At 38.5% G+C, this 24948-nt stretch overlaps 1 protein-coding gene across 3 annotated transcripts in view; it reads right to left on the bottom strand.

The window, feature by feature from the left end:
* The window catches only part of LOC150074975 (ATP-binding cassette sub-family C member 1-like), an 889139-nt gene that overhangs the window by 471407 nt on the left and 392784 nt on the right, over positions 1–24948 (bottom strand). For all 3 annotated transcript variants that reach the window (XM_090388347.1, XM_090388349.1, XM_090388348.1), the window contains one exon: positions 17064–17267. In XM_090388347.1, the coding sequence (XP_090244473.1) occupies positions 17064–17267 (204 nt within the window). The remainder of the gene's footprint in view (positions 1–17063; positions 17268–24948) is intronic.

Below are 24948 nucleotides of genomic sequence, written 5' to 3'. Positions count from 1 at the left end.
AACAAGTACAGGTCACTGTTGAACAAAAGCCGAGAAGTAGGGTTGAATTTGAAAGTGTCTGCAATTCTGCCCAGACACGATAGGAGGGAGTATATGATGAGAGCCTTGTCGATCAATTCGGCCCTGGAAAGATTGTGCAAGGCTCAAGGGGTAGAATTTTTTTCAGCCTGGACTGTACTTGTTAACAGGAGAGATTGCTTCTACAGGGATGGGATACACTTAAATAGAAAGGGTGCAAGAATATTTGCTGATGCTATCGAGGCAGTGTTAGGTGGGTCGGAAAACTGCTAGCTTGGGGGGAGACAAAGACCAATAGATTGACAGTAGCCACTGGCAGAGGTGAAAGAGATTCTTGCACTGCTTCTATTAGAATGAGCAGAAGCCTGAAAAACAAGATGCATGGTATTTCAGAGATGGCTGGGAGCCATTGCGGTACAAGTAAACACATGGGTTGTGTTAGGGTAGCTAAGAATAGAAACAGGTGCAAGTATACTTGCGTGTACACCAATGCTAGGAGTTTAGTAAATAAATTTGATGAATTTGAGGTATTGCTCAAAACATCGAAGGCAGATATTGTTGGGATATCAGAGACGTGGTGTCACACAGATATAAGGGATGCAGAACTGCAATTTGGGGAGTACAACGTCTACAGAAAGGATAGTCAGGATAGGAAGGGAGGAGGGGTTATGCTATTAGTTAAGAAACACATAAAAACCAAGGAAGTGAAGCCAGTCGACATCGCTGGACAGTGCAGTGTGGAGTCAGTTTGGTGTGACATAAACATTGGGAGATCAAAATTGAGAGTAGGAGTGTGCTATAGGCCTAATGACTCTGATGAGTATAATAAGGAACTGTACAGGGAAATAGAGTGGGCCAGTAAATCAGAGTGTCTTATAATGGGAGATTTTAATTTCCCAGATATTGACTGGAATTTGGGGGCTGGTTACTCACACACTAGCAGGACTTTTGTGGATTTATTGGATGATTGTTTTCTACATCAGCATGTTCGGGAGGCAACTAGAGGGAGTAATACTCTTGATTTGATTATCAGCAGTGATTCTTCATGCATTAAGAATCTGCAGATAAATGAACCACTAGGTGGCAGTGATCACAGTGTGCTGAAGTGGGATTTACTCAAAGAGGTAACTACCATTAAACGTAAAGGGAAGGGTTATTGCTTCCGTAAAGGTGACTACGATGGACTGAGACAGTATTTAAATTCTATACAGTGGGACCAACTGATGATGTTACCAACAGCAAATTCAAAATGGGAAGCATTCAAAGAACTTATCTTGGAAGCTACTAGGCTTTACATACCAACTAAGAAATATTGTTCAAGGTTTAGGCCAAAATGGATGTCAGATGAACTAATGAGGCATATGGCAGAGAAGAAAATTGCATGGGATACATACAAATTAACACATGACACAGAAGCCTATGATAGATACAAGTTGATATGCAACCAAGTTACAAAGGAGGTTAGGCAGGCGAAGGCAGATTACGAGAAATCCTTGGCAAGGGATGCAAAGAAAAACAGCAAAGAGTTCTTTACTTATGTAAACTCTAGAAGGAAGGGGATGAATCAGATTGGTCCACTTGATATTGATGGGTCAACTGTTGATGATCCTGCTCAGGTAGCTAACAAACTAAATGAATATTTTGCATCGACATTCACACATGAGGAGTTATTCAGCGAGGGGAATGCCAGAGGTGTATTCAACTCTAGCAGTAAGCTACAGAATCTTGAAATAACTGAGAGTAAAGTGGAGGAGAAACTGTTGAAGATAAACACAAGAAAGGCACCTGGGGTGGATGGGATCTATCCAGTTATATTAAAGGAGGCAGCAAAGGAAGTAAGCAAACCCTTAGCCATAATTATGAGAGCTTCCTTGGACTCAGGAGAGGTACCCATAGACTGGAAATGTGCAAATGTGACCCCAATTCACAAAGGAGGATCAAAAGCTGACACAAGTAATTATAGACCTGTGAGCTTAACTTCTGTTCCAGGGAAATTAATGGAGGCACTGGTTAAAGAAGCACTACAGGATCATTTAGACAAGACTTCAGTTATAGCTCAGACACAGCATGGTTTTGTTAAGGGGAAGTCTTGCCTGACCAACTTGATTGGATACTATGATGCAGTCACAAAAGAACTGGATGCAGGGAATAACTTTGATATTATATACTTGGATCTTAGAAAGGCTTTTGATACTGTTGCACATGGAAGACTGCTACACAAATTGGCGCAGTGTGACATTGGAGGCAAATTGCTGCTATGGATAAAGGGGTGGTTGAGGGGGAGAAGACAGAGAGTGGTAATCAATGGACACTGCTCATCGTGGACTGATGTTATTAGTGGAGTCCCTCAGGGCTCAGTGTTGGGTCCATTATTGTTTTCTGTATTTATAAATGATATTGATGATGGTATATCGGGCTTAATGTCCAAGTTTGCAGACGATACAAAGGTTGGCAGGGTTGTCAAGGACACTACTGACACTATGCTGCTGCAACAGGATCTGGAAAGGTTGAGCAGATGGGCTGAGAGGTGGCAAATGAAGTTTAACATTGACAAATGTAAAGTACTGCACATTGGAAACAGCAACCCCAGAGCAACGTATCAACTCTGTGGTACTACACTGACAGTGGTAGAGAATGAAAGGGACTTGGGGGTAGTTGTGCAGCCAGATATGAAGTTCTCTGAGCAGTGCAGACGGGCTGCAAGAGTAGCTCATGGAGTATTGTCAATGATATACAGGAATTTTTCCAGCAGGGATAAGGAGGTGATTATTCTATTGTATAAGGCGATGGTCAGGCCACACCTAGAGTACTGTATACAGGTCTGGAGGCCTCATTTCAAGAAGGATGTAGAGCTGCTGGAACGAGTACAGAGAAGGGCAACAAGATTAGTGAATGGAACAAAGGGGTGCTCTTACGAAGAAAGGCTTAAGTTTTGCAAATTACAGTGTCTGGAGACTAGGCACTAGCGAGGTGATCTGATAGAGGTGTATAAAGCCTTGAATGGTTTCAGCATGCTCAATGCTGATGGGATTCTTCCTCTAGCTCAGAAAAATCACCTGAGAGGGCATAAATTCAAATTGAGGAAAGACAGATGTAGGATAGACGTGCGGAAATTTGCCTTTAGCCAGCGGGTGGTTGGTTGGTGGAACAGACTTCCATCCCTTGTGGTGGAGGTTGATAGCCTAAATAAGTTTAAGGCTCAGCTGGACAGGTATTTTGAACGAACAGAGGGGTGAAGTGGAAGTGGGTTTTTTTTTTTTTTTTTTTGGCTGATGCTGCATAAGCTTGCTTTCTTGCATCAAATGCCTCTACTAATGCTAATGCTAATGCTTTTATCCCCGAATGTGCTGGGATCTAGCAAAAGGTCACTGATTGATAACATTCTTCAATTTTTAATAGGAGTCTTTTAGTTTGATTTAACACAGGGTGAACCTTGAAGGAAGAGTTTTGCATTGTATAATTTTGCTGAGAGATTCTGTGTATAGAACGTATTTTAGAGATGGGTAGAGATTCAGGTTGTCTGAAGCTAATTTGATTGTGTGAAGTTCTGCAGAGAAACTGCTATACTCAGGTGGAAGGGCAGTTGAAATGATAGTAGAGGGAAATACTGCCAGTGTTACAATGGCTGAATGATTTGGAGCCATCATTCAGTATATATTGGCAAAAAATCAGCATATTTCTGAATATGGCTTGCATGGAGTTGTTTCACATTGAGTGTCAGTAGACGATTCTTTCCCCACTTGTGAAGATAATTATCAAAAGATAACTGAGGAGGGGGAGTCCAAGGTGGTTGGAAGTAATTCATTAATTGTTGCCTGTTGAAAACAGGAACATTCCAACTCTACATTAATTCAATAAGATGTAAGTCTTCTGGTCTCATTTTACTGGGTTTATTTCTATAGAGGTTTTGCAGTGGTGGATTAAAGAGGTATGGCTCAATAGGATGCTGACAGCAACTTTGTATTCGGGCTACATACTTAAGAAGTAGTGTTTTCCTGCGGAGGCAAAAGAGGGGGTTCATGAGCTTCAATATATAAATTATGAAAACACCAAGGGCAGTCCTCAATGCACTATGCTGTATAGGTTCCAGACAGTGGAGTGTACTCTTTCGGGCAGAATCATAGATTGGAGCACCATAACTAAACGGGATCTGATCAATGCTCTATATAGGAGCACCAAAATGTATGGTCTGCTCTCCAAGACAGAGCAGATAAAGCTTTTAGTATATTCAGCTTTTTGAGGCAGGCAGTATGCACAAATTTAATGTGCTCAAAGAAATTTAACTTCTTGTCAAAGATTAATCCCAAGAATCTGACCTTGTCAGTCAGTGGAATGGTAGAGTTTGACATATGAAGTTCAGAATCTGTATGCAATTTATGTTGATTGCAAAAGTGAATTGCAATGGTTTTCTGCTCGACAGACGATAGCCATTGCACACTGCCCACCTTTGGACTTTATTCAGAGATATCTGCAATTGCCATTCAATGGGTCTCATGTTCTGAGAATGGCAAGAAATAGAGAGATTGTCACCATAAAGGTAGGTCTGATCGGTATTTGGAAGTTCTATTGTGATGGAATCGATTCTAAGGGCAAAGAGGGTTGCACTCAGTACCCTTGTGGTACTCCTTCCTGTAAAAGTGTCATAGGAAGCACGTTGTGGTATTGAACTTGGAACATATGATTCTGGAGGAAGTTCCTGATTAATATAGGCAGGTTGCCTCGTAGACCAAGAGCATGGAGGTCACTGAGAAGGGTCATGACACCAGGTTGTGTCAAATGCCTTCTCTATGTCTATAGAAACCATAACAAGATGTTCATTTTTAACAAAGGCATTACGAATTGCAGACTCAGCTTTGATCAAGAGATTTAAGGAGGACCTGTTCTGCCAAAATCCATGCTGATTATTACTCAGAAGATGTTGCATTTCTACGATCCAAACAAGTCGATTATGGATTATTTTATCAAGTAAGATTATGGATTATTTTATCAAGTAACTTTTTCACAATTTCCCCTCTCCAGACTGGAGAGGGAAATTGGTGTGTCACTGTATGGGCTGGTAGGATCTTTTCCAGGTTTCAAAAAGGCCAAAAATGTGGCACAGTGCCACATTTCTAGTCTTTAAGTAAAGGTGGGGTAAAAGTTTTCAAGAAAGATTCGGTTATAGAAGACCAGCAGTATTTTTAAATTTTTTTTCTTCAAGATGTTGTAACATGATATAATATATTCCGTCTGGCCCAGAGAAACTATTGCGTGTTGTCTTGATAGCACATAGTAGTTCAGAATATTGAAGTGGCTGATTAGATGGAAGGAGTACAGAGGTTCGAAAGTTGATGGATCACTGTTCACACATGGTTTTAGTTTTCTGAAAATCCAGAGAGTAAATTGATGCCACTGAAATTTGGGCAAGGGTTGTGCCCAAAGCATTTGCAATGTCCTCAGGAGCAGAGAGCTCTTATCCATTATATGAAAGAATTGGGGAAGGGGTGGTTGGAAATTTGCCAGAAATCTGCCTAATTTTCTTCAATATTAACCTGGAATTAGTGTTTTTGTTTACGATAGAGGCAAACCAAATCCAGGAATTCTTTTTGGCATATCTTTGTGTGAGACGTGCTTTTGCCCTTAACTTCTTATAGTTAATAAGATTAATTGTGGTTGGAGATCTACGAAAAGAATTCCACGCTTTATTTTTTAACTTTTGTTTTTGTGCATTCTTCATTCCACCAGTAATTATGGTGCCATCAGGAAAGGGAATTCGACAATGGAATTGAGCATTTAGCTGCAGATAATAGGTGTGACAGGATATAATCTGTGGCTTCATCTATCAGCTGCATTCGTATAGATTTTTCATCCAGACTGATAGCTGCTTGAAATTTGACCCAGTTGGCTTGAGAGAATTTCCATTTCCTACAGCATTGTGATAATGGTAGTTGAGTAGTGAGCAACTCACAATCGATCGGAAAATGGTAACTTCCCATGGGATCATCCAGAGCAGACCATTCCATGACTGGAAACAGAATTGGGGAGCATATTGATAGATCGATTGTAGAAGTTTGTCCAGTTGGTAACAGTATGTGAGTGGGTGCACCAGTATTAAGAACAGTAAGGTTTTGCTTATCCAGAAAGGTTTCAATTAGTTGGCCATATCTATCTAATTTAGTCAAGCACCATAAGGGGTGGTGGCCATTTAAATCTCCCAAGAGACAGACAGGGGAAGGTAACTGCATAAGATTTTCAAGATCTTTAGCATTTTAGCATTAGCATTAGTAGAGGCATTTGATGCAAGAAAGCAAGCTTATGCAGCATCAGCCAAAAAAAAAAAAAAAAAAAAAGAAAAAAAAAAAAAAAAAAAAAGTAACATAAATAAATAAAAATAACCACTTCCACTTCACCCCTCTGTTCGTTCGAAATACCTGTCCAGCTGAGCCTTAAACTTATTTAGGCTATCAACTTCCACGACAAGGGATGGAAGTCTGTTCCACCCACCAACCACCCGCTGGCTAAAGGCAAATTTCCGCACATCTATCCTACATCTGTCTTTCCTCAATTTGAATTTATGCCCTCTCAGGTGATTTTTCTGAGCTAGAGGAAGAATCCCATCAGCATTGAGCATGCTCAAACCATTCAAGGCTTTGTACACCTCTATCAGATCACCCCGCTGGTGCCTAGTTTCCAGACACTGTAATTTGCAAAACTTAAGCCTTTCTTCGTAAGAGAACCCCTTTGTCCCATTCACCAATCTAGTTGCCCTTCTCTGTACTCGTTCCAGCAGCTCTACATCCTTCCTGAAATGAGGCCTCCAGGCCTGTATACAGTACTCTAGGTGTGGCCTGACCATTGCCTTATACAAGGGAATAATCACCTCCTTATCCCTGCTAGAAAAATTCCTATATATCATTGACAATACACCATGAGCTACTCTTGCAGCTCGTCTGCACTGCTCAGAGAACTTCATATCTGCCTGCACCACCACCCCCAGGTCCCTTTCATTCTCTACCACTGTCAGTGTAGTACCACAGAGTTGATACGTTGCTCTGGGGTTGCTGTTTCCCATATGTAGTACTTTACATTTGTCAATGTTAAACTTCATTTGCCACCTCGAAGCCCATCTGCTCAACCTTTCCAAATCCTGTTGCAGCAGCATAGTGTCAGTAGTGTCCTTGACAACCCTGCCAACCTTCGTATCGTCTGCAAACTTGGACATTAAGCCTGATATACCATCATCAATATCATTTATAAATACAGAAAACAATAAAGGCCCCAATACTGAACCCTGAGGGACTCCACTAATAACATTAGTCCACGATGAGCAGTGTCCATTGATTACCACTCTCTGTCTTCTCCCCCTCAACCACCCCTTTATCCATAGCAGCAACTTGCCTCCAATGCCACACTGCTCCAATTTGTGCAGCAGTCTTCCATGTGCAACAGTATCAAAAGCCTTTCTAAGATCCAAGTATATAATATCAAAGTTATTCCCTGCATCCAGTTCTTTTGTGACTGCATCATAGTATCCAATCAAATTGGTCAGGCAAGACTTCCCCTTAACAAAACCATGCTGTGTCCTAGCTATAACTGAAGTCTTGTCTAGATGATCCTGCAGTGCTTCTTTCACCAGTGCCTCCATTAATTTTCCGGGAACAGAAGTTAAACTCACAGGTCTATAATTACTTGTGTCAGCCTTTGATCCCCCTTTGTGAATTGGGGTCACATTTGCACATCTCCAGTCAATGGGTACCTCCCCTGAGTCCAAGGAAGCTCTCATAATTATGGCTTAGGGTTTGCTTACCTCCTTTGCTGCCTCCTTTAATATAACTGGATAGATCCCATCCACCCCAGGTGCCTTTCTTGTGTTTATCTTCAACAATTTCTCCTCCACTTTGCTCTCAGTTATTACAAGATTCTCTAGCTTACTGCTAGAGTTGAATACACCTCTGGCATTCCCCTCGCTGAATAACTCCTCATGTGTGAATGTCGATGCAAAATATTCATTTAGTTTGTTAGCTACCCGAGCAGGGTCATCAACAGTTGACCCATCGATCTCAAGTGGACCAATCTGATTCATCCCCTTCCTTCTAGAGTTTACATAAGTAAAGAACTCTTTGCTGTTTTTCTTCGCATCCCTTGCCAAGGATCTCTCGTAATCTGCCTTCGCCTGCCTAACCTCCTTTGTAACTTGGTTACAGATCAATTTGTATCTATCATAGGCGTCCGTGTCACGTGTTAATTTGTATGTATCCCATGCATTTTTCTTCTCTGCCATATGCCTCATTAGTTCATCTGACAACCATTTAGGCCTAAACCTTGAACAATATTTCTTAGTTGGTATGTAAAGCCTAGTAGCTTCCACGATAAGTTCTTTGAATGCTTCCCATTTTGAATTTGCTGTTGGCAATATCATCAGTTGATCCCACTGTATAGAATTTAAATACTGTCTCAGTCCATTGTAGTCGCCTTTACGAAAGCAATACCCCTTCCCTTTACCCCTAATGGTAGTTACCTCTTTGAGTAACTCCCACTTCAGCACACTGTGATCACTGCCACCAAGTGGTTCATTTATCTGCAGATTCTTAATGCATGAAGAATCACTACTGATAATCAAATCAAGAGTATTACTCCCTCTAGTTGCCTCCCGAACATGCTGATGTAGAAAACAATCATCCAATAAATCCACAAAAGCCTTGCTACTGTGTGAGTGACCAGCCCCCAAATTCCAGTCAATATCTGGGAAATTAAAATCCCCCATTATAAGACTCTCTGATTTACTGGCCCACTCTATTTCTCCGAACAGTTTCTTATTATACTCATCAGAGTCATTAGGCCTATAGCACATCTTGGTAAGAGAAGGTATGGCTTGGTGGGAGAGAGTGATACTAGTGTTAACGCAATCTGGGCTATCAAACGTTGGCAAACTGCAGAAAACCTATGGGAAAAAAATCAGTAACTACATGAAACTAAGACAGGAGATCAAAGAGATGTGGCATATGCAAGAAGTAACGACCATCTCGATCATCATGTCAACCACACGTATGGTGCCAAAGACCCTATATAACAGCCTAGCAGCAATAGGTCTCCCAGTGAACACCTACAAGGAAATCCAGAAAGTCGCAATCCTGAACACCTGTAGGATAATCAGAAAGTTCCTCGACCAACAGTAACACGAGACATAACAACCACCCTGTGTACTTGGTAACAATACCCGTCACGAGGTGAAACCCCCAATCAAAGAGAAATAATATAAGAGCAATAATAATAATAATACTGATTCTGCGCTGTTGGAAAAAGACAAAACAGCACAGAAAGGGGAACTATAGGAAATTTTGGAATTGGTGAAAGAAATGAAAGAGGTGAAAGACTTGTGGAATTTGCAGAATCTCAAGGACTATCAGTAATGAACACTTTTTCAAGAAAAGAGTGAACAGAAAGTGGACATGGAAGAGTCCAAATGGATTAACTACTAATGAAATCGACTTCATCCTCACTAACAGAAGCTATATTGTGAATGATGTTACCGGCCTGAATAAGGTAAATGTTGGAAGTGATCACAGAATGATAAGATGTACACTTGATATAGATAAAGGAAAGGAAAAAACTGACTCGAGTAAATAATACAAAGGTCTTTGAGATAACAGATGAGGAGAAAAAGCAGTATGTACTGGAACTTAAGAACAAGTTTGAGCTTCTGCAGACTGCTCAGGACCAAGATATCGACGAGGAATATTACAACTTTCTGAAAGTGATAAAGCCCAAAAAACCTATAGGAAAAAAGAAATCGAAAGAAGAAAAAATTAGTCAAGAAACACTTGTCATGATGAACCGAAGACAACAAATGAAGAGCAAGAAAAACACTGACAGGGAGAAAATTGAGTATACTGAGTTATGCAAAGCCATTAGAAAGAGACTCAGAGAGGACATAAAAAGATTTAACACAAGAAAAGTAGATCAAGCATTAAGGGAAAACAAAGGATTTAAACCAGCAGCCATGAGCAGTAATACAGAAAGACAAATGATACTGAAACTGAAGAATAGCGATGGTGTACTTATAAACAGCAGAGAAGGCATAATTCAAATAGCAGAAGCCTACTATAGAGAATTATACAAGGAGCATGGGAATGATGCCAGCAGTGGGGAAGATGGATTGGAAAAGTAGCAACACATATGACATACCTGATATTCTTCCTGATGAGGTAGAACATGCATTGAAGAAAATGAAGAATCAGAAAGCCCCAGGGGAAGATGAAGTTACTGTAGAGTTGTTAAAATTGGGAGGAAGAGACATAACACAAAAACTGGCAAGGCTCTTCACAAAGTGCATTAGAAAAGGTGTGATGCCTAAGCAGTGGAATAATGCAATCATAGTTTTGCTGCATAAGAAAGGAGATAAATCAGAAATTGGAAATTATAGACCAATTAGTTTGTTATCCCACATCTACAAGTTGTTCACAAGGGTCATTACTAACAGATTAGAAAGAATACTTGATGAGAATCAACCGAAAGAGCAAGCTGGCTTTAGGACAGGATTCTCAACTATGGATCACCTTCATGTAATATCACAACTAATGGAGAAAGCAAATGAATATAAATCACTGTTATGCCTGGCATTTGTGGATTATGAAAAGGCATTTGACCCCATACAGCATAAGGCAATGTTTCGGGCACTGGAAAGAAAAGGCATAGATACCCCATATATTATGATTTTGAAGAAAATATATTAGTGCTACCTCCTTTATTAGACTAGACAAAGACAGTAGCAAATTTAAAATCGAGAAAGGAGTTCGACAAGGAGACACAATATCTCCGAAGCTGTTTACTGCTGCCCTTGAGGAAGCTTTCAGAAGATTAGACTGGTCGCAGAAAGGAGTCAATGTGAACGGAGAGTACCTAAACCATTTACGATTTGCAGATGACATTGTGGTCATAAGCCACAATCCCGAAGAATTAGAGGAAAATCTTAATCAGTTATGCACAGTTAGTAAGAACTTTGAACTAAAGATGAATATGGCTAAAACAAAACTAATGATGAACAAGTATGCCAGAGAAAGGGAAATAATGATTGAAAGAGCAGTAATTGAAAAGGTGGAGTCATATACTTATCTGGGACAAGTTATTAGCTGTAATATTGATAAATGGCTGGAAGTCAAGAGAAGAATAAATTTTGGATGGATAGCATTCAGGAAATATAGTCACATACTGAACAGCAATATCCCAGTTTGTCTGAAACGTAAAATTATGAACTAATGTATACTCCCCACCATGAATTATGTGGAAGTGAAACTTGGGCACTCACAAAAAGAATGGAAGAGAAGCCGAGAACTACACAGCGAAGAATGGAACAAATTATATTGGGAATCAGACTGTTAGATAAGAAGAGAAACACATGGATTAGGTAGCAAACTCAAGTAAAGGACATTCTTATCAAAACTAAAGAACTAAAATGGTCTTGGGCAGGACACATAGCTCGAAGACATGATGACAGATGGACTAAGAAAATAACAGAATGGTATCCAAGAGGAGCTAGAAGAAAACCCGGAAGACAAAGGCGGAGATGGATAGATGAAATTCATGAGTTTGTGGGTAGTAAATAGATGGCCAGTGCTCAAAACAGAAGGAACTGGAAAGTTGCTGGTGAGGCCTTCATGCAGTTGATTGAAAATGGCTGATGATGATGATGAATAATAATACCTCCAGAACTCTTGCATGAGGGCACACAAGAGATGGTGGAATTCATATTTTAAATGAATGAGAAGTAAAATTTCTGGAGAAGATACTGCTATAAATACTCACTAAGAATGTACCGAATCACAAGGAGCATAAAAATACAGACTCTTACTTGAGTGCAAGCTAAAGTTTAGGAGTGCAAACTTGATGAATTGCTAATATTAGTGGTAAATGATGCAAGAAAACAAGCTAATTCAGCAAAGGCAAAAAAATTTCACCAATCTATGCACACCAATCGCTTTGCCTTCCTTGAATTGATTCAAACCATCCACTTCCACAAAAACAAATGGAAGCTTATTCCAATAGTCAACCACACTGCTGAAGCCAAACTTCTGCACATCTATTCTACAGCCATCTTTCCTCAATTTGAATTTATGTCCCCTCATGTGCATAGTCTGAGCAAGAGGAAAAATGCCATTAGCAGTTTGCTCAAGCCATTCAATTCAAAGCCTTAAACACCTTGGTCAGGATACCTCATAGATGACTAGTTTCCAGAAGCTGCAATTCACAGAATTGAAGCCGAAGCCTTTCTTGGTGATTGCATTCCTTTTTTCCCCGCACCAATCTCATTGCCCTTCTCTATACCTGTCCCAGCATCTCTACATCCTTTCTAAAATGAGCCCTCAAGACCTTTATGCAGTTTAAAGATGTAACCTGATCACTGCCTCATACAATGGGATAAACACTTCCTTACACCTGCTAATAAAATCCTGTATATCACTGACAAAAACTCATGAGACATCATCTTGCAATCTGCTTACTGCTCATAGAATACCATACCTTGCTGCACAATTACCCCCCAGGTCCTATTCATTTTTCACTACCATCAGTATCTGGAATGTGGCACATTCCAGAGTAATGTGCCACAAAGTTGGTACATTACTCTGGTATTACTGTTATCCATGTGCAGTAACCTTGCATTTGTCAATGTTAAACTATAATTGCCATTTCTCAGCCAATCTACCTAATTTTTCTAGATCTTGTTGCAGCAGCAACAGCATACCATCATTACTGTCATTAACCACCCTATCAACCTCTAACATCTACAAACTTAGAAATTAAGACTGATATACCCTCATCAATATCATAAATAAATATGGAAACCAACAATGGGCATAGAACTAAAGCTGGTGGGACTCCACAAATAACATTAATCACAAAGAACAGTGTCCATTGATGACCACTCTCTGTCTCTATCTCCTACCACTCAAACATCCATTTATCCATCAAATTAACTTGCCCTTAATGCCACACTGTTCCAGTTTGCACATCACTCTTCTAGGTGTAACAGTATCAAAAGCTTTCCTGAGATTGACGTATACAATATCAAAATTATTTGGTACATCCAGTTCCTCTGTCATTGCATCATAGAACCCAATCAAAATCATCAGACAAGAACTTCTGTGAATGAACCCATGCTGTGACTGAAGTATCACTGCACTCCAAACTACATGTTCCTGCATTACTTCTTTAACCAGTGATCCATTATTTTTCCTCAAAACAAAAATCAAGCTAACCAGTCTGTATTGACTCATTTCCCTATGCACTAGGTACACATTCACAGATCCCCAATCTGCAGGACCTCCCCTGAATCCAAGGATGCTCTCATAATTATGGCTGAGGTTTTCATGATTTCCTTCGCAACCTTCCTTAATAGAATTCAATAGATCCCATCCACCCCAAGTGCCTTTTTTATGTTTAACATCAACAATTTCCTCTCCATTATTACAAAATCATTTAGCTCCCAATTAGTGTTTGATAAATCTCTGGCATCGATCTCCCTAAAGAATTCCTCATGTGTAAAGGTAGATGCAAAATACACATTCAGTTTGTTAGCAAACTGAGCAGATCATCAACAGTTAAGCCATCAACACCTAACCATTATTATGGAGAGTATCTCTGCAAACAGGGCAGGTCCCCATGGACTGGAGATGGGAAAATTAGCATTAGCATAGGCACATGATCCAAGAAAGCAAGCTTATTATTATAATTAGCCATATAGTGCAAGGAAGCCTGAGGCTTATGTTGCACCAGCCAAAAAAAAATTTCTGAGTCACCCAGAGAGAGAGAAGTAGAAGGGAATCACCAAGAAAGAGAAGAATCATGATATCCAGCTCAGGACCCTGGGTGTGCCAAGCCCATACTCACCAGATGCGAGTCCCTAGGTTAATATAGCATCAGCCAAAAAAATCCCTTCTCATTTCACCCATCCGCTCACTCCAAATGTTTGTCTAGTTCTGCCTTGAATCTATATAAGCTATCAACTTCTGCAACAACATATAGAAGTTTGTTAGAGCAATCAACCACCCACTGGCTAAAGGAAAACTTCCGCACATCTATCCTACAAATGTCTTTACTCAATTTGAATTTATGCCCTCTCAGGCAATTATTCTGAGCAAGAGGAAGAATCCATCAGCATTGAGCAAGCTCAAACCATTCAAGGCTTTATACACCTCAATCAGTAACTCCAATTCACAAAGGGGAATCAAAAGGTGACATGAGTAATTACAGACCTATTTGTTTAACTTCTGATTCTGGGAAAATAATAGAGTCACTGGTTAAGGAAGCATTGCAGAATCATCTAGAGAAGAGAAAAGATGGCAGTTATATCTCAGATACAGCATGGGTTTGTTAAGGGGAAGTCTTGTCTGGCCAATTTGATTGGATACTACAGTGTCTCACAAAGGAACTGGATGAAAAAAATTATTTTGATATCCTATACTTAGATTTCAGGAAAGTTTTTGATACTGTTGCATATAAAAGACTGCTGTACAAATTGGAGCAGTATGGCATTAAAGCCAAACTGCTGCTATGGATAAAGAGATGGCTGAGTGGGAGAAGACAGTGTTAGTTGATGGCCACTGCTCTTTTTGGAGTTCCTCGGGGTTTGGTGTTAGGCCATTGTTGTTTCCTGTATTTATCAATGATATTGATGAAGATATATCAGGTCTAATGTAAAAGTTTGAAGATATTACGAAAGTTGGCAGTGTTGTTAATAACATTAATGACAGTAACCTACTGTAGCAGGATCCAGAAAAGTTGGGCAGATGGGCTGAGAGGTGTCAAATGAAGTTTAACAATGACAAATGTAAAGTGCTGCATATTTCGGTAACAGTAATCCCAGAGTAACATACCAACTTGTGATACTACAATCAGGGTAGTGGAGAATGAAAAGACCTGAGGATTACTGTGCAGTGAGATGTGAAGTTTTCTGAGCAGTGCAGGTAGGGAGCTAGAACAGCCCATGGGGTCTTATCAATGATATAGAGGAATTTTTATAGCAGGGATAAGGACACACATTGAGTACTGGATACAGGTATCAAGCCTCGTATTAGGAAGGATGTAGAGCTGAGGGAACGGGTACAGTGAAGGGAAATGAGATTGGTGAGAGGAACAAAGGATTGCTCTTACAAAGAAAGACTTCAGTTCTGCAAATTGCAGCATATGGAGATTAGGCACTGCAAGGTGATCTGATTGAGGTGTATAAGGCCTTGAATTGTTTAAGCAAACTCAATGCTGATGGGATTCTTCCTCTTGCTCAGATCAGATCAAGCACCTGCAGGGCCATAAATTCAAATTGAGGAAAGACAGTTGCAGAATAAATGTGCATAAATTTGCCTTTATCCAGCAGGTGGGTGATTGCTGGAACAAACTTCCATTTGTCATTGTGGAAGTTGAAAGCTTAAATAAATACAAGGAAGAACTAGACAAACTTTTGGAACAGATGAATGGGTAAAATGGGAAGTTTTTTTTTTTTTTTTTTTTTTGGCTGATGCTGTATAAGTATGCTTTTATTGCATCATATACCACACCATATTTATTGAACATTTCCTAGTAGAGATAAGGACAACATAATCCCATTAAGGTTCTTGTTAGACTACACTTGGAATACTGTGTTCAAGTGTGGAGTACGCACCTAAAAATAAGACATCGAGCATCTCGAAAGGGTCCAGAGATGGATAACTCGCCTGGTGACCATATGAAAAAAGACTTTGAATATGTGGACTGTACAGCTTGGAAACTAGGCACCTTAGAAAAGACTTGATTGAGGTGTTTAATGAGAAACAAAAGTAAAATGAATGAGGATGAAATTTTTATAGTTATAAATGATTCTAGAACTAGAGGCCATAAATTCAAGTTATGGGGGAAAGATATTTAGACTGGATTGCAGGAAGTTTTATTTTAGCCAGAAAGTTATAAATTACTGGAATAAGTTACCTAAATGGGTGGTTGAAGCTGACAGTTTGCAGAAATTTAAAGGTCAGCTGGATAGTTACCTACAGGAAGAGAGAAATGCATATGTCGTCTAATTCCTTTTCTTTTATTATTTATAATGATTTATTTTATTTTATAATTACTACTTTACTCTTCCCCCCCCCCCTTTTTTTTCTGGTGCAGCATAAGTCTTAGGCTTCATTGCACCATAGGGCTAATAATAATATCCTCCCTTATACCCTTACTTTCATGTATAATTTTACTTTGTATTTCTCTTTTTTTTTCCCTCCCTAATGCTATTTATTAATTTTTATTTTGCCATGGCATGTTCTTTATGTTAGAAAGAGAGGACACTATATTGTCATCTTATCACCCAATTCTGGTGGTTGAAACTTTAAGAAACGCCAGGATTGTGCGATATAAGTCAATATAATTTTTTTTAAGTATATATTTATTTCTATATGGTGTTTTATTTATTTTTATTTTTTTTTTACCTTCTTTTTTCACTGCAGCTATACATTGTTTTTTTTTTTTTTTTTACCCTCTCTAACTTTTTTTTTTTTCTCCACAGGTATTACACTTATTTACATATTATACTATTATGGTCATTAGGTGGCAACTCTGTAGCCAGGTGCAGAAGTACGTAGCACACACACTTCTTGATGAGACCAGAGTTCGAGTCCGTGACCACCTAATATGGAGGATGCGGAAGGTCAGGGAATGACCACCACATATCCCTAGCCCGGATAAAGGGTGAGGTTTGGCGTCATGGCATCCGGCCGTAAAAATTTCATGCCAAAAAAATAAAATAAAAAAAAACCACACACTGACCTCATATATATAATGGGAAAAAGGAGAGGACAAAAAAAAAAAAAAACTATTATGGTTGTTAGGTGCTTTCTATCTATCAGTGGCCTTTGTCAATAAATAATTTTTCCTTTTTTTTTTTTTTTTTCATACTCCTTTTCTTATAATCTTTAGAGTTATATTGTATATAACTTTATAAATTGTACATAACTATTGTAATATTATATAATAATAATAATAATAATAACAACAACAAAAAATCTTCCCTGTTTCATATGCAAATACATAAGTACTACAGAAATACTTACCAAAATTGGAGCACAAATCCACAAAAATGAAGTTGCAGAACCTAAATAAGCTATTTTTCTAAGTCTTTGTATTTCGACAGATCGAATTCCTAAAACCTGTTTTTCAAATGAATCCTCCCAGGAATACAACTTCAATACCTTAATACCTCCAAGTATTTCATTCATTAGTTTCACCCTTTCATCTTTATTCTTCATTTGCTTCACCTACAGAGATAAGGACATCACAATCCCATTAAGGTTCTTGTTTAATTTAAAGAAATTTAAATTTCTGTTGCACTGAAATAAAATGTTTAAACTTTTCATTTACCTATTTAAAAAAGTAAATGGAAAGCAATGTAATCTGCAAGAAGATTTGGGTTTGTGTAGGCAAGAAAACAATTTTCAGAGTTAAAGACATAACAGTAATTGCCAAAATAAAGTAGTCTATAATTGTGTGTGTGTGTGTGTGTAGTTTTAATGAATAGTACATTGCTATTGGGACTTAGACTGGAACAGGCATTCAGTGTGTTGTTATCAGAGACTCAGTCTAAAACACAGATGGATCCAATATCTTTCTATTTCAGAAGATTCACGAAAAGTCCAGTTGGCCTGCCTCCCTAAAATCCACTCATGCACACCTTCTTGATGGTAAGCCCTGTTACATCACTTAGTTGGCAACGAACGTGTAGAGTGGCTCTCTTCAAGACACCTGGTCAGCGTAAAGAGGAAGAGACCAAACCCTCCAGCACACGACAGCACAACAAAACAAATGGCCCTCAGTCCCCAGGTGCTTTCACCCCCCCTTATGGCAGCGAGAGGATCACAGTGGAAGCAAAGGGTGCTAAGAATCTCTGGGTACGACCAGGCTGCCATGCATGGAAACTGAACTTTGCCTGTTACAGCGCAAGATCGCTCATCGGTGAAGAAAGGATATCGAAGCTGGAAAAGGAACTAGAAAATGTGAATTGGGATATCATTGGTTTGGCTGAAACAGGAAGAAGAAATGAATTACTCATAAGTTTATCACGTGGAAATCTGCTCTACACCAATGAATGGAGTGAAAGGAATGAAGGTGGAGTTGACTTTCTGGTCCATAAAGATATAAAAAACAACATTTTGGAATTCAAAATATATATCACCAAGAGTGTCAAGCCTACTACTCAGGATTTCTAAGAGGTACAATCTAAAGGTTATAATGATTTATGCACCAACATCAAGCCATGATGATGATGATGAAGAGATTGAAGAAATGTACACCAAAATTCAGTCTTCTAGATGAGCAGAAAACCCACTACACTATCATTATGGGTGATTTCAATCCTAAGGTTGGAAAGAGACAAAACAGAAAGACAAATGCAGAAAGGGGAACTATAGGAAATTTTGGAATTGGTGACAGAAATGAGAGGTGAAAGACTTGTGGAATTTGCAGAATCTTGAGGAATGTCAGATGAACACTTTTTTCAAGAAAAAGGTGAACAGAAAGTGGACATGGAAGAGCCAAATTGGATTAACAACTGATGAAATCGACTTCATCCTCACTAACAGAAGATATATCATGAATGATGGTACTGTCCTGAACAAGGTAAATGTTGGAAGTGATCACAGAATGGTAAGATGCACACTTGATATAGATGTAGGAAAAGAAAGGAAAAATACTGACTTCAGTAAAAAATACAAAGGTCTCTGAGGTAACTGAAGAGAAGAAAAAGCAGTATGTACTAAAACTTAAGAACAAGTTTGAACTTCTGCAGACTGTTCAGGACCAAGATATCGATGAAGAATACTATAAGTTTCTGAAAGTGATAAAGCCTAAGAAACTTATAGGTAAAAAGAAATTCAAAGAAGAAAAAATTAGAGACAAGAAACACTTGTCATGATGAACCGAAGATGGCAAATGAAGAGCAAGATAAACACTGACAAGGATAAAATTGAGTATATTGAGATATGCAAAGCCATTAGAAAAAGACTCAAAGGACATAAGATTTAACACAAGAAAAGAAGAACAAGCATTAAGGAAAAACAAAGGACTTAAATCAGTAGCAAGGAGCAATAATATAAAAAGACAAATGATACTGAAGAATAGTGATGGTGTACTTATAAATAGCAGAAGACTATTATAGAGAATTATACAAGGAGCGAGGGAATGAAGGCAGCAGTGGGGAAGTTGGATCACAAATTAGTTACACATATGACATACCCGATATCCTTCCTGATGAAGTAGAACATGCGTTGAAGAAAATGAAGAATTAGAAAGCCCTGGGGGAAAATGAAGTTAGTGTAGAGTTGTTAAAACTAGGAGGTAGAGACATGACACAGAAACTGGGAAGACTCCTCAAAAATGCATTATAAAAGGCATGACACCTAAGGAGTGGAATAATACAATCATAGTTTTGCTGCATAAGAAAGGAGATAATTCAGAAATTGGAAATTAGAGATCAATTAGCTTGTTATCCCACATCTACAAGTTGTTCACAAGGGTCATTACTAAGAGATTAGCATTAGTAAAGGCATATGATGCAAGAAAGCAAGCTTATACATCATTAGCCAAAAAAAAAAAAAAAAAACCTTCGCATTTCACCCATCCACTCGCACCAAATGTTTGTCTAGTTCTGCCTTGAATCTATTTAAGCTATCAACTTCTACAATGACAGATGGAAGTTCCTTCCATCAATCAACCACCCACTCGTTAAAAGTGAACTTCTGCACATCCATCCTATAACTGTCTTTCCTCAATTTGAATTTATGCCCTCTCAGGAGATTATTCTGTGCAAGATGAAGAATGCCATCAGCATTGAGCATGCTCAAACCATTCAAGGCTTCATACACATCAATCAGATTAACTGGCAGGTGCCTAGCCTCTAAACACTATAATTTGCAAAAGTTAAGCCTTTCTTAGAGCAACTCTTTGTTCCATTCAATAATCTTGTTGCCCTTCTTTGTAATCATTCCAGCAGCTCTACATCCTTCTTAGAATGAGGCCTCCAGACCTATATACAGTACTCCAGGTGTGGCCTGACCATTGCCTTATACAAGGGGATAATCATCTTATCCCTGCTAGAAAAATTCTTGTATATCATTGAAAAGACAAAATGAGCTACTCTTGCAGAGCATAGTGACCGTACGCACTGTCAGCAAACATCATATCTTACTGCACAGTTACCCCAAGATCCTTTTCATTCTCTACCACTGTCAGTCTAGTACCACACAATTGATATGTTACTCTGCGGTTACTGCTTCTCATAGGCAGTACTTTACATTTGTCAATGTTAAACTTCAGTTGCCACATCTCAGCCCATCTGCTCAACTTTTCTAGATCCTGCTGCAGCAGCGTACTGTCATTACTGCCATTAACAACCCTGCCAACCTTCGTATCAACTGAAAACTTAGACATTAAGCTTAATATACCACCAGCAATATCATTAATAAAAACAGAAAACAACAATGGACCTAACACTGAACACTGAGGGACTCCATTCATAAAATTAGTCCATGAAGAGCAGCCACTGATTACCACTCTCTGTCTTCTCCCACTCAACCATCCCTTTATCCATAGCAACAAATTTTTCTCCAATACCACACTGCTCCAATTTGTGCTGCAGTCCTCCATGTGAAACAGTATCAAAAGCCTTCCTAAAATCCAAATATATGATATCAAAGTTATTATTTGCATCCAGTTCCTTTATGACCACATCATAGTATCCAATCAAATTGGTCAGACAAGGCTTCCCCCTTAAACCTCTGCTGTGTCAGAGCTTTAACTGAAGTCTTGTCTAGATGATTCTGCAATGCTTCTTTAACCAGTGCCTCCATTAATTTCCCTGGAACAGAAGTTAAACTAACAGGTCTGTAATTACTTGTGTCGCTCTTTGATCCTCCTTTGTGAATTAGGGTCACATTTGCACATCTCCAGTCCATGGGTACCTCCCCTGAGTCCAAGGAAGCTCTCATAATTATGGCTAAGGGTTTGCTTACTTCCTTTGCTGCCTCCTTTAATATAACTGGATAGATCCCATCCACCTTTCTTATGTTTATCTTCAACAATTTCTCCTCCACTTTGCTCTCAGTTATTACAAAATCATCTATATCACTGCCAGAATTTAATTCACCTCTGGCATTCCCCCTCTCTGAATAACTCCTCATGTGTGAATGTAGATGCAAAATACTCATTTAGCTTGTTAGCTACCTGAGCAAGATCGTCAACCGTTGAACCATCGATATCAAGTGTACCAATCTGTTTCATCCCCTTCCTTCTAGAGATTAGAAAGTACTTGATGAGAATGAACCGAAAGAGCAAGCTGGCTTTAGTACAAGATTCTTAACTATGGATCACCTTCATGTAATATCACAGCTAATGGAGAAAGTAAATGAATATAAAACACCATTATGCCTGGCATTTGTGGATTATGAAAAGTCATTTGACTCCATACAGCATAACGCAATGCTTTGGGCACTGGAAAGACAAAGCAGAGATACCCCATATATTATGATTTTGATTTTTTCCGTCGGAAGGAATTCTTCTTGATCAACTCTCCTTTTTGTAAATTATAAAATAATAAAAACAAATTGTCGTTAAATTAATCTAAAAATAATTTAAAACTCATAACATGTTTCATACTATCAGTCCACAAGTAATCTAACATCCCAGGATCGGCACGGCACACCACAACCTGACCTCAGGAATATCAAACCCCCGTGTAACCTCTAGTACTGGAAAACATTTTGTCAAAATCAAATCTAAACAGAAGTAAAATATTCTTAAGAACAATGAAATTTACGATTAAAATCCACTGCAATTTCCTCCCCATAAGCAGGCCAAAACTTTTTGACAAGCAACAAGAAAGATTAGCATTAGTAGAGGTATACAATGCAAGAAAGCAAGCTTATGCAGTATCAGCCAAAAAAAAAACCTCCCATTTCACCCCTCCATTTGTTCCAAATGCCTGTCCAGTTCAGCCTTAAATTTATTTACACTATCAACTTTCACAACAAAAGATGGAAGTCTGTTCCAATAATCAACTTTCTGCTGGCTAAAGGCTAAAGATTAGTCTCCCATTTATAAATTCCCATACATACTAATCTCATCAGTTTTATTCCACTCTGTGAACACAACACTTTTCAAAAAGTTCTGGTTTACCTGGACACCAAAAGTTTTGCATTCTCTGCCAAAAGTTAACTAGGTATACCAAGTTTCAGAGCACTACTTCTCTCTGTTGTGCAACAGTAACACTTAATTTTTTGTGATTTATTCCGCATAAGAATATTGACCTCCACGATAAAGGTGCTGGTGCCTCAAGCATACTATATTTTGAACTGAATTTTTGCACAGCTTCTTTGGAAACCTGTTTAAACATCTACACCAAGTTTCAATAGAATTGAAGATGGTCAAGCAGGGACCATCTTCAAAATTAAGCCACTTGGAATCACCCTATTATGAGAAATTGTTCAATCATTTATATCTTATATGTAGCTGAAAATGTTCTATCAATTTTAAAAAAGTAAATATATTGGTAAATATAAATATACAATGTTAGAATTATCACCTAGATTTGCAATAAAGGTCAGGGTGTCCTTTATATTAAGTTTGTTGCATCATATGATACAGTGGACATCTCACAAGGAAACGTTCACAGTATATGGACAGCAGCAGTGGAAATATTCTGGAGAATTTGCTTTCATAAGTAAGTACAAGTGTGTGGGATGACAATGTCCAATATGTAACTTTGTTAGAATGGCTTCTTCGTGCTGATTCATATGGAAACCATGAAGGTTGAATTTCCTGTTTTATTTGCAAAAGCTTATTTTGCCAAATTTGTGACCATTGAGTGGTGCAAGTTTTTTTGATGATAAGTCTGTAATCAAAATTTAGGAATTTATAGAGTAGCAGATTTGTACTTTTGGGATTCTTTGCTGTTTGATCAGCACGTTCATTTCCATCAATGCCAGCATTTCCTGGGATCCAAGAAATTCCCTTGTCTTTTGTTACTTTTAAGCTTAATTAGATGAGCTTGAATCTGGTAAAGTATGGGAGGTGATGGTGTATGCTTTTATTGGAGGGCATGTATTACACTTAATGAGTCAGTACATATGGGGTATTTCAAAAGAGGAGGGGGTTTCAATGTATTTCACTGCTATGAGTATAGCAAACAGCTCAGCTAAAAAGCTACTACAGTCATTTGGGAATAATTTTGAAAAGACAATGTGTGGACAGACCACCATAGCAGCCAATTGGGTATCTGTTCTAGAGCCATCTGTATATATTTGAAAATGTTCAGAGAAACGTGATGATTAGGCTTTATGCATCTGTTTTCTGTTCACATTTTCCAGAGCCCTTTTTCCTCACTGTTTAAAATAAATTTCACAATTAGGAGTGAAAGTCTGCAGTGGTGGATTCGTTATACTATTAGTTTCATACATTAACAAAGCTTAGATCCATTTTGATGCTAGTTCTGATAATCATATTCCAGATGGATTATTTACTATAGGTTTGTTTCTGAAATGGTTTCTCCCTTAAAGAACCTTTTCAGAAAAATAGTGGCAGATCATGGGGCCCTGCAAAAGCTTTGTATGGGTGACGATCAGTGTGCCCTTAGCAGATTAACTTTTCTGTCAAGGTTTCTGGCTGCACTATGAGAAGGCAGGAGCAGTGTCTGAGATCAAGAGAAGCTTAGTAGGGATTAGTTACTAGACCAAGGGAAAAAAGGTACCTTTCCTTCCTTGCTCTTTTTAAATACTTTTTTTAAAAAACAAGAGCTGATTATTAAATAATATTATGAAAAGCAGAAAAGGAAAAAAAAAAAACTGGTAATCACTTTAGAAAAATCTCCCTTAAAGCACAGATCACTTGCCACCTAAGGTCAACTAGTCTTATAGCCCGCAATCTGCTTGTTGCAACAACCCATGCAGCCATAGCCTTCAGAAGTTTCACTGTTTTGGCACTTTAGCCTCAAAAGGTTGAATGTCCCTGTTGAATGAGATAAGCAGTAAGATCAAAAAGAGTGATATTAAAAGTCTCTGGCTAAGAATTCAAAGAAATGCAGTAAAGGCTGATTTACTTAGGTTAAACACTAGTCAATGAGAGGGATAAATCACATTGCCCACTAGATATGAATGGCATAACTTTTGATGATTCTCTTCATGTTACTAACAAACAGGGTGACCTGTGGCATTATCTTATATCAAAGGAGCTTTACTAAAATGTTATTGGTTGCGCACAATGTACAACTGTGTGAAAAATTAACCCAAAAATTATGCTTTGGAAAGGCCAGCCTCTACTGATTCATATTAGATTTCTATATGATTAGCACCCTTGATTTAATAAATCCCTCAAAGAACCCTTGAGATTTTCTGAGTATTTTAAGCTCCTTAACAGGAGCTTAAACATGTTGCTAGTATACCTCCCTGGCATTAGTTTAGTATTTAGACACCGCAGGCATGGATTTTTCTTCCTTAGAAATAAAGTTCCCTTCAGCATTCTCCACCAAAATAGGCTGTACCCATCGATGATAAATACCTGTTAATGGATGGTGTGTGGATCCTTCTTCAATAATACATTTTTGTCACCCCCAGCACTAGCATCTTCAATGTGGACAGCAATGCTATGCAGGCTACTATGCTTAAGAAACCTATTAGACCAGCCATTAATGATATTGAAAAGTTTTGCATTGGTTCCTTCTGCAATTTTTCTTCAAATTATTATACAGACTAATTGCCTTCTGCCTTCTTTTGAATTATAATTCACAGTATTGAATTACAGAAGAATTTAAGAGAATTCTATACTACATAATCTTTACATCTCAATTATGATTTAAGGTCTAGACAAATTTAATTTCATTGCACTAAAATGTGTTGCTACTTTGCCACAATTAAGATTTTCCCTTGTTCTTTATAATCATTCTGATTGTAGATA

This window comes from Mastigoproctus giganteus, chromosome 14 (genome assembly GCF_048544385.1).
Source record: "Mastigoproctus giganteus isolate SK-2022 chromosome 14, ASM4854438v1, whole genome shotgun sequence".
Taxonomy (NCBI): Eukaryota; Metazoa; Arthropoda; class Arachnida; order Uropygi; family Thelyphonidae; genus Mastigoproctus; species Mastigoproctus giganteus.
This window is presented reverse-complemented; position numbering and strand designations above follow the sequence as displayed.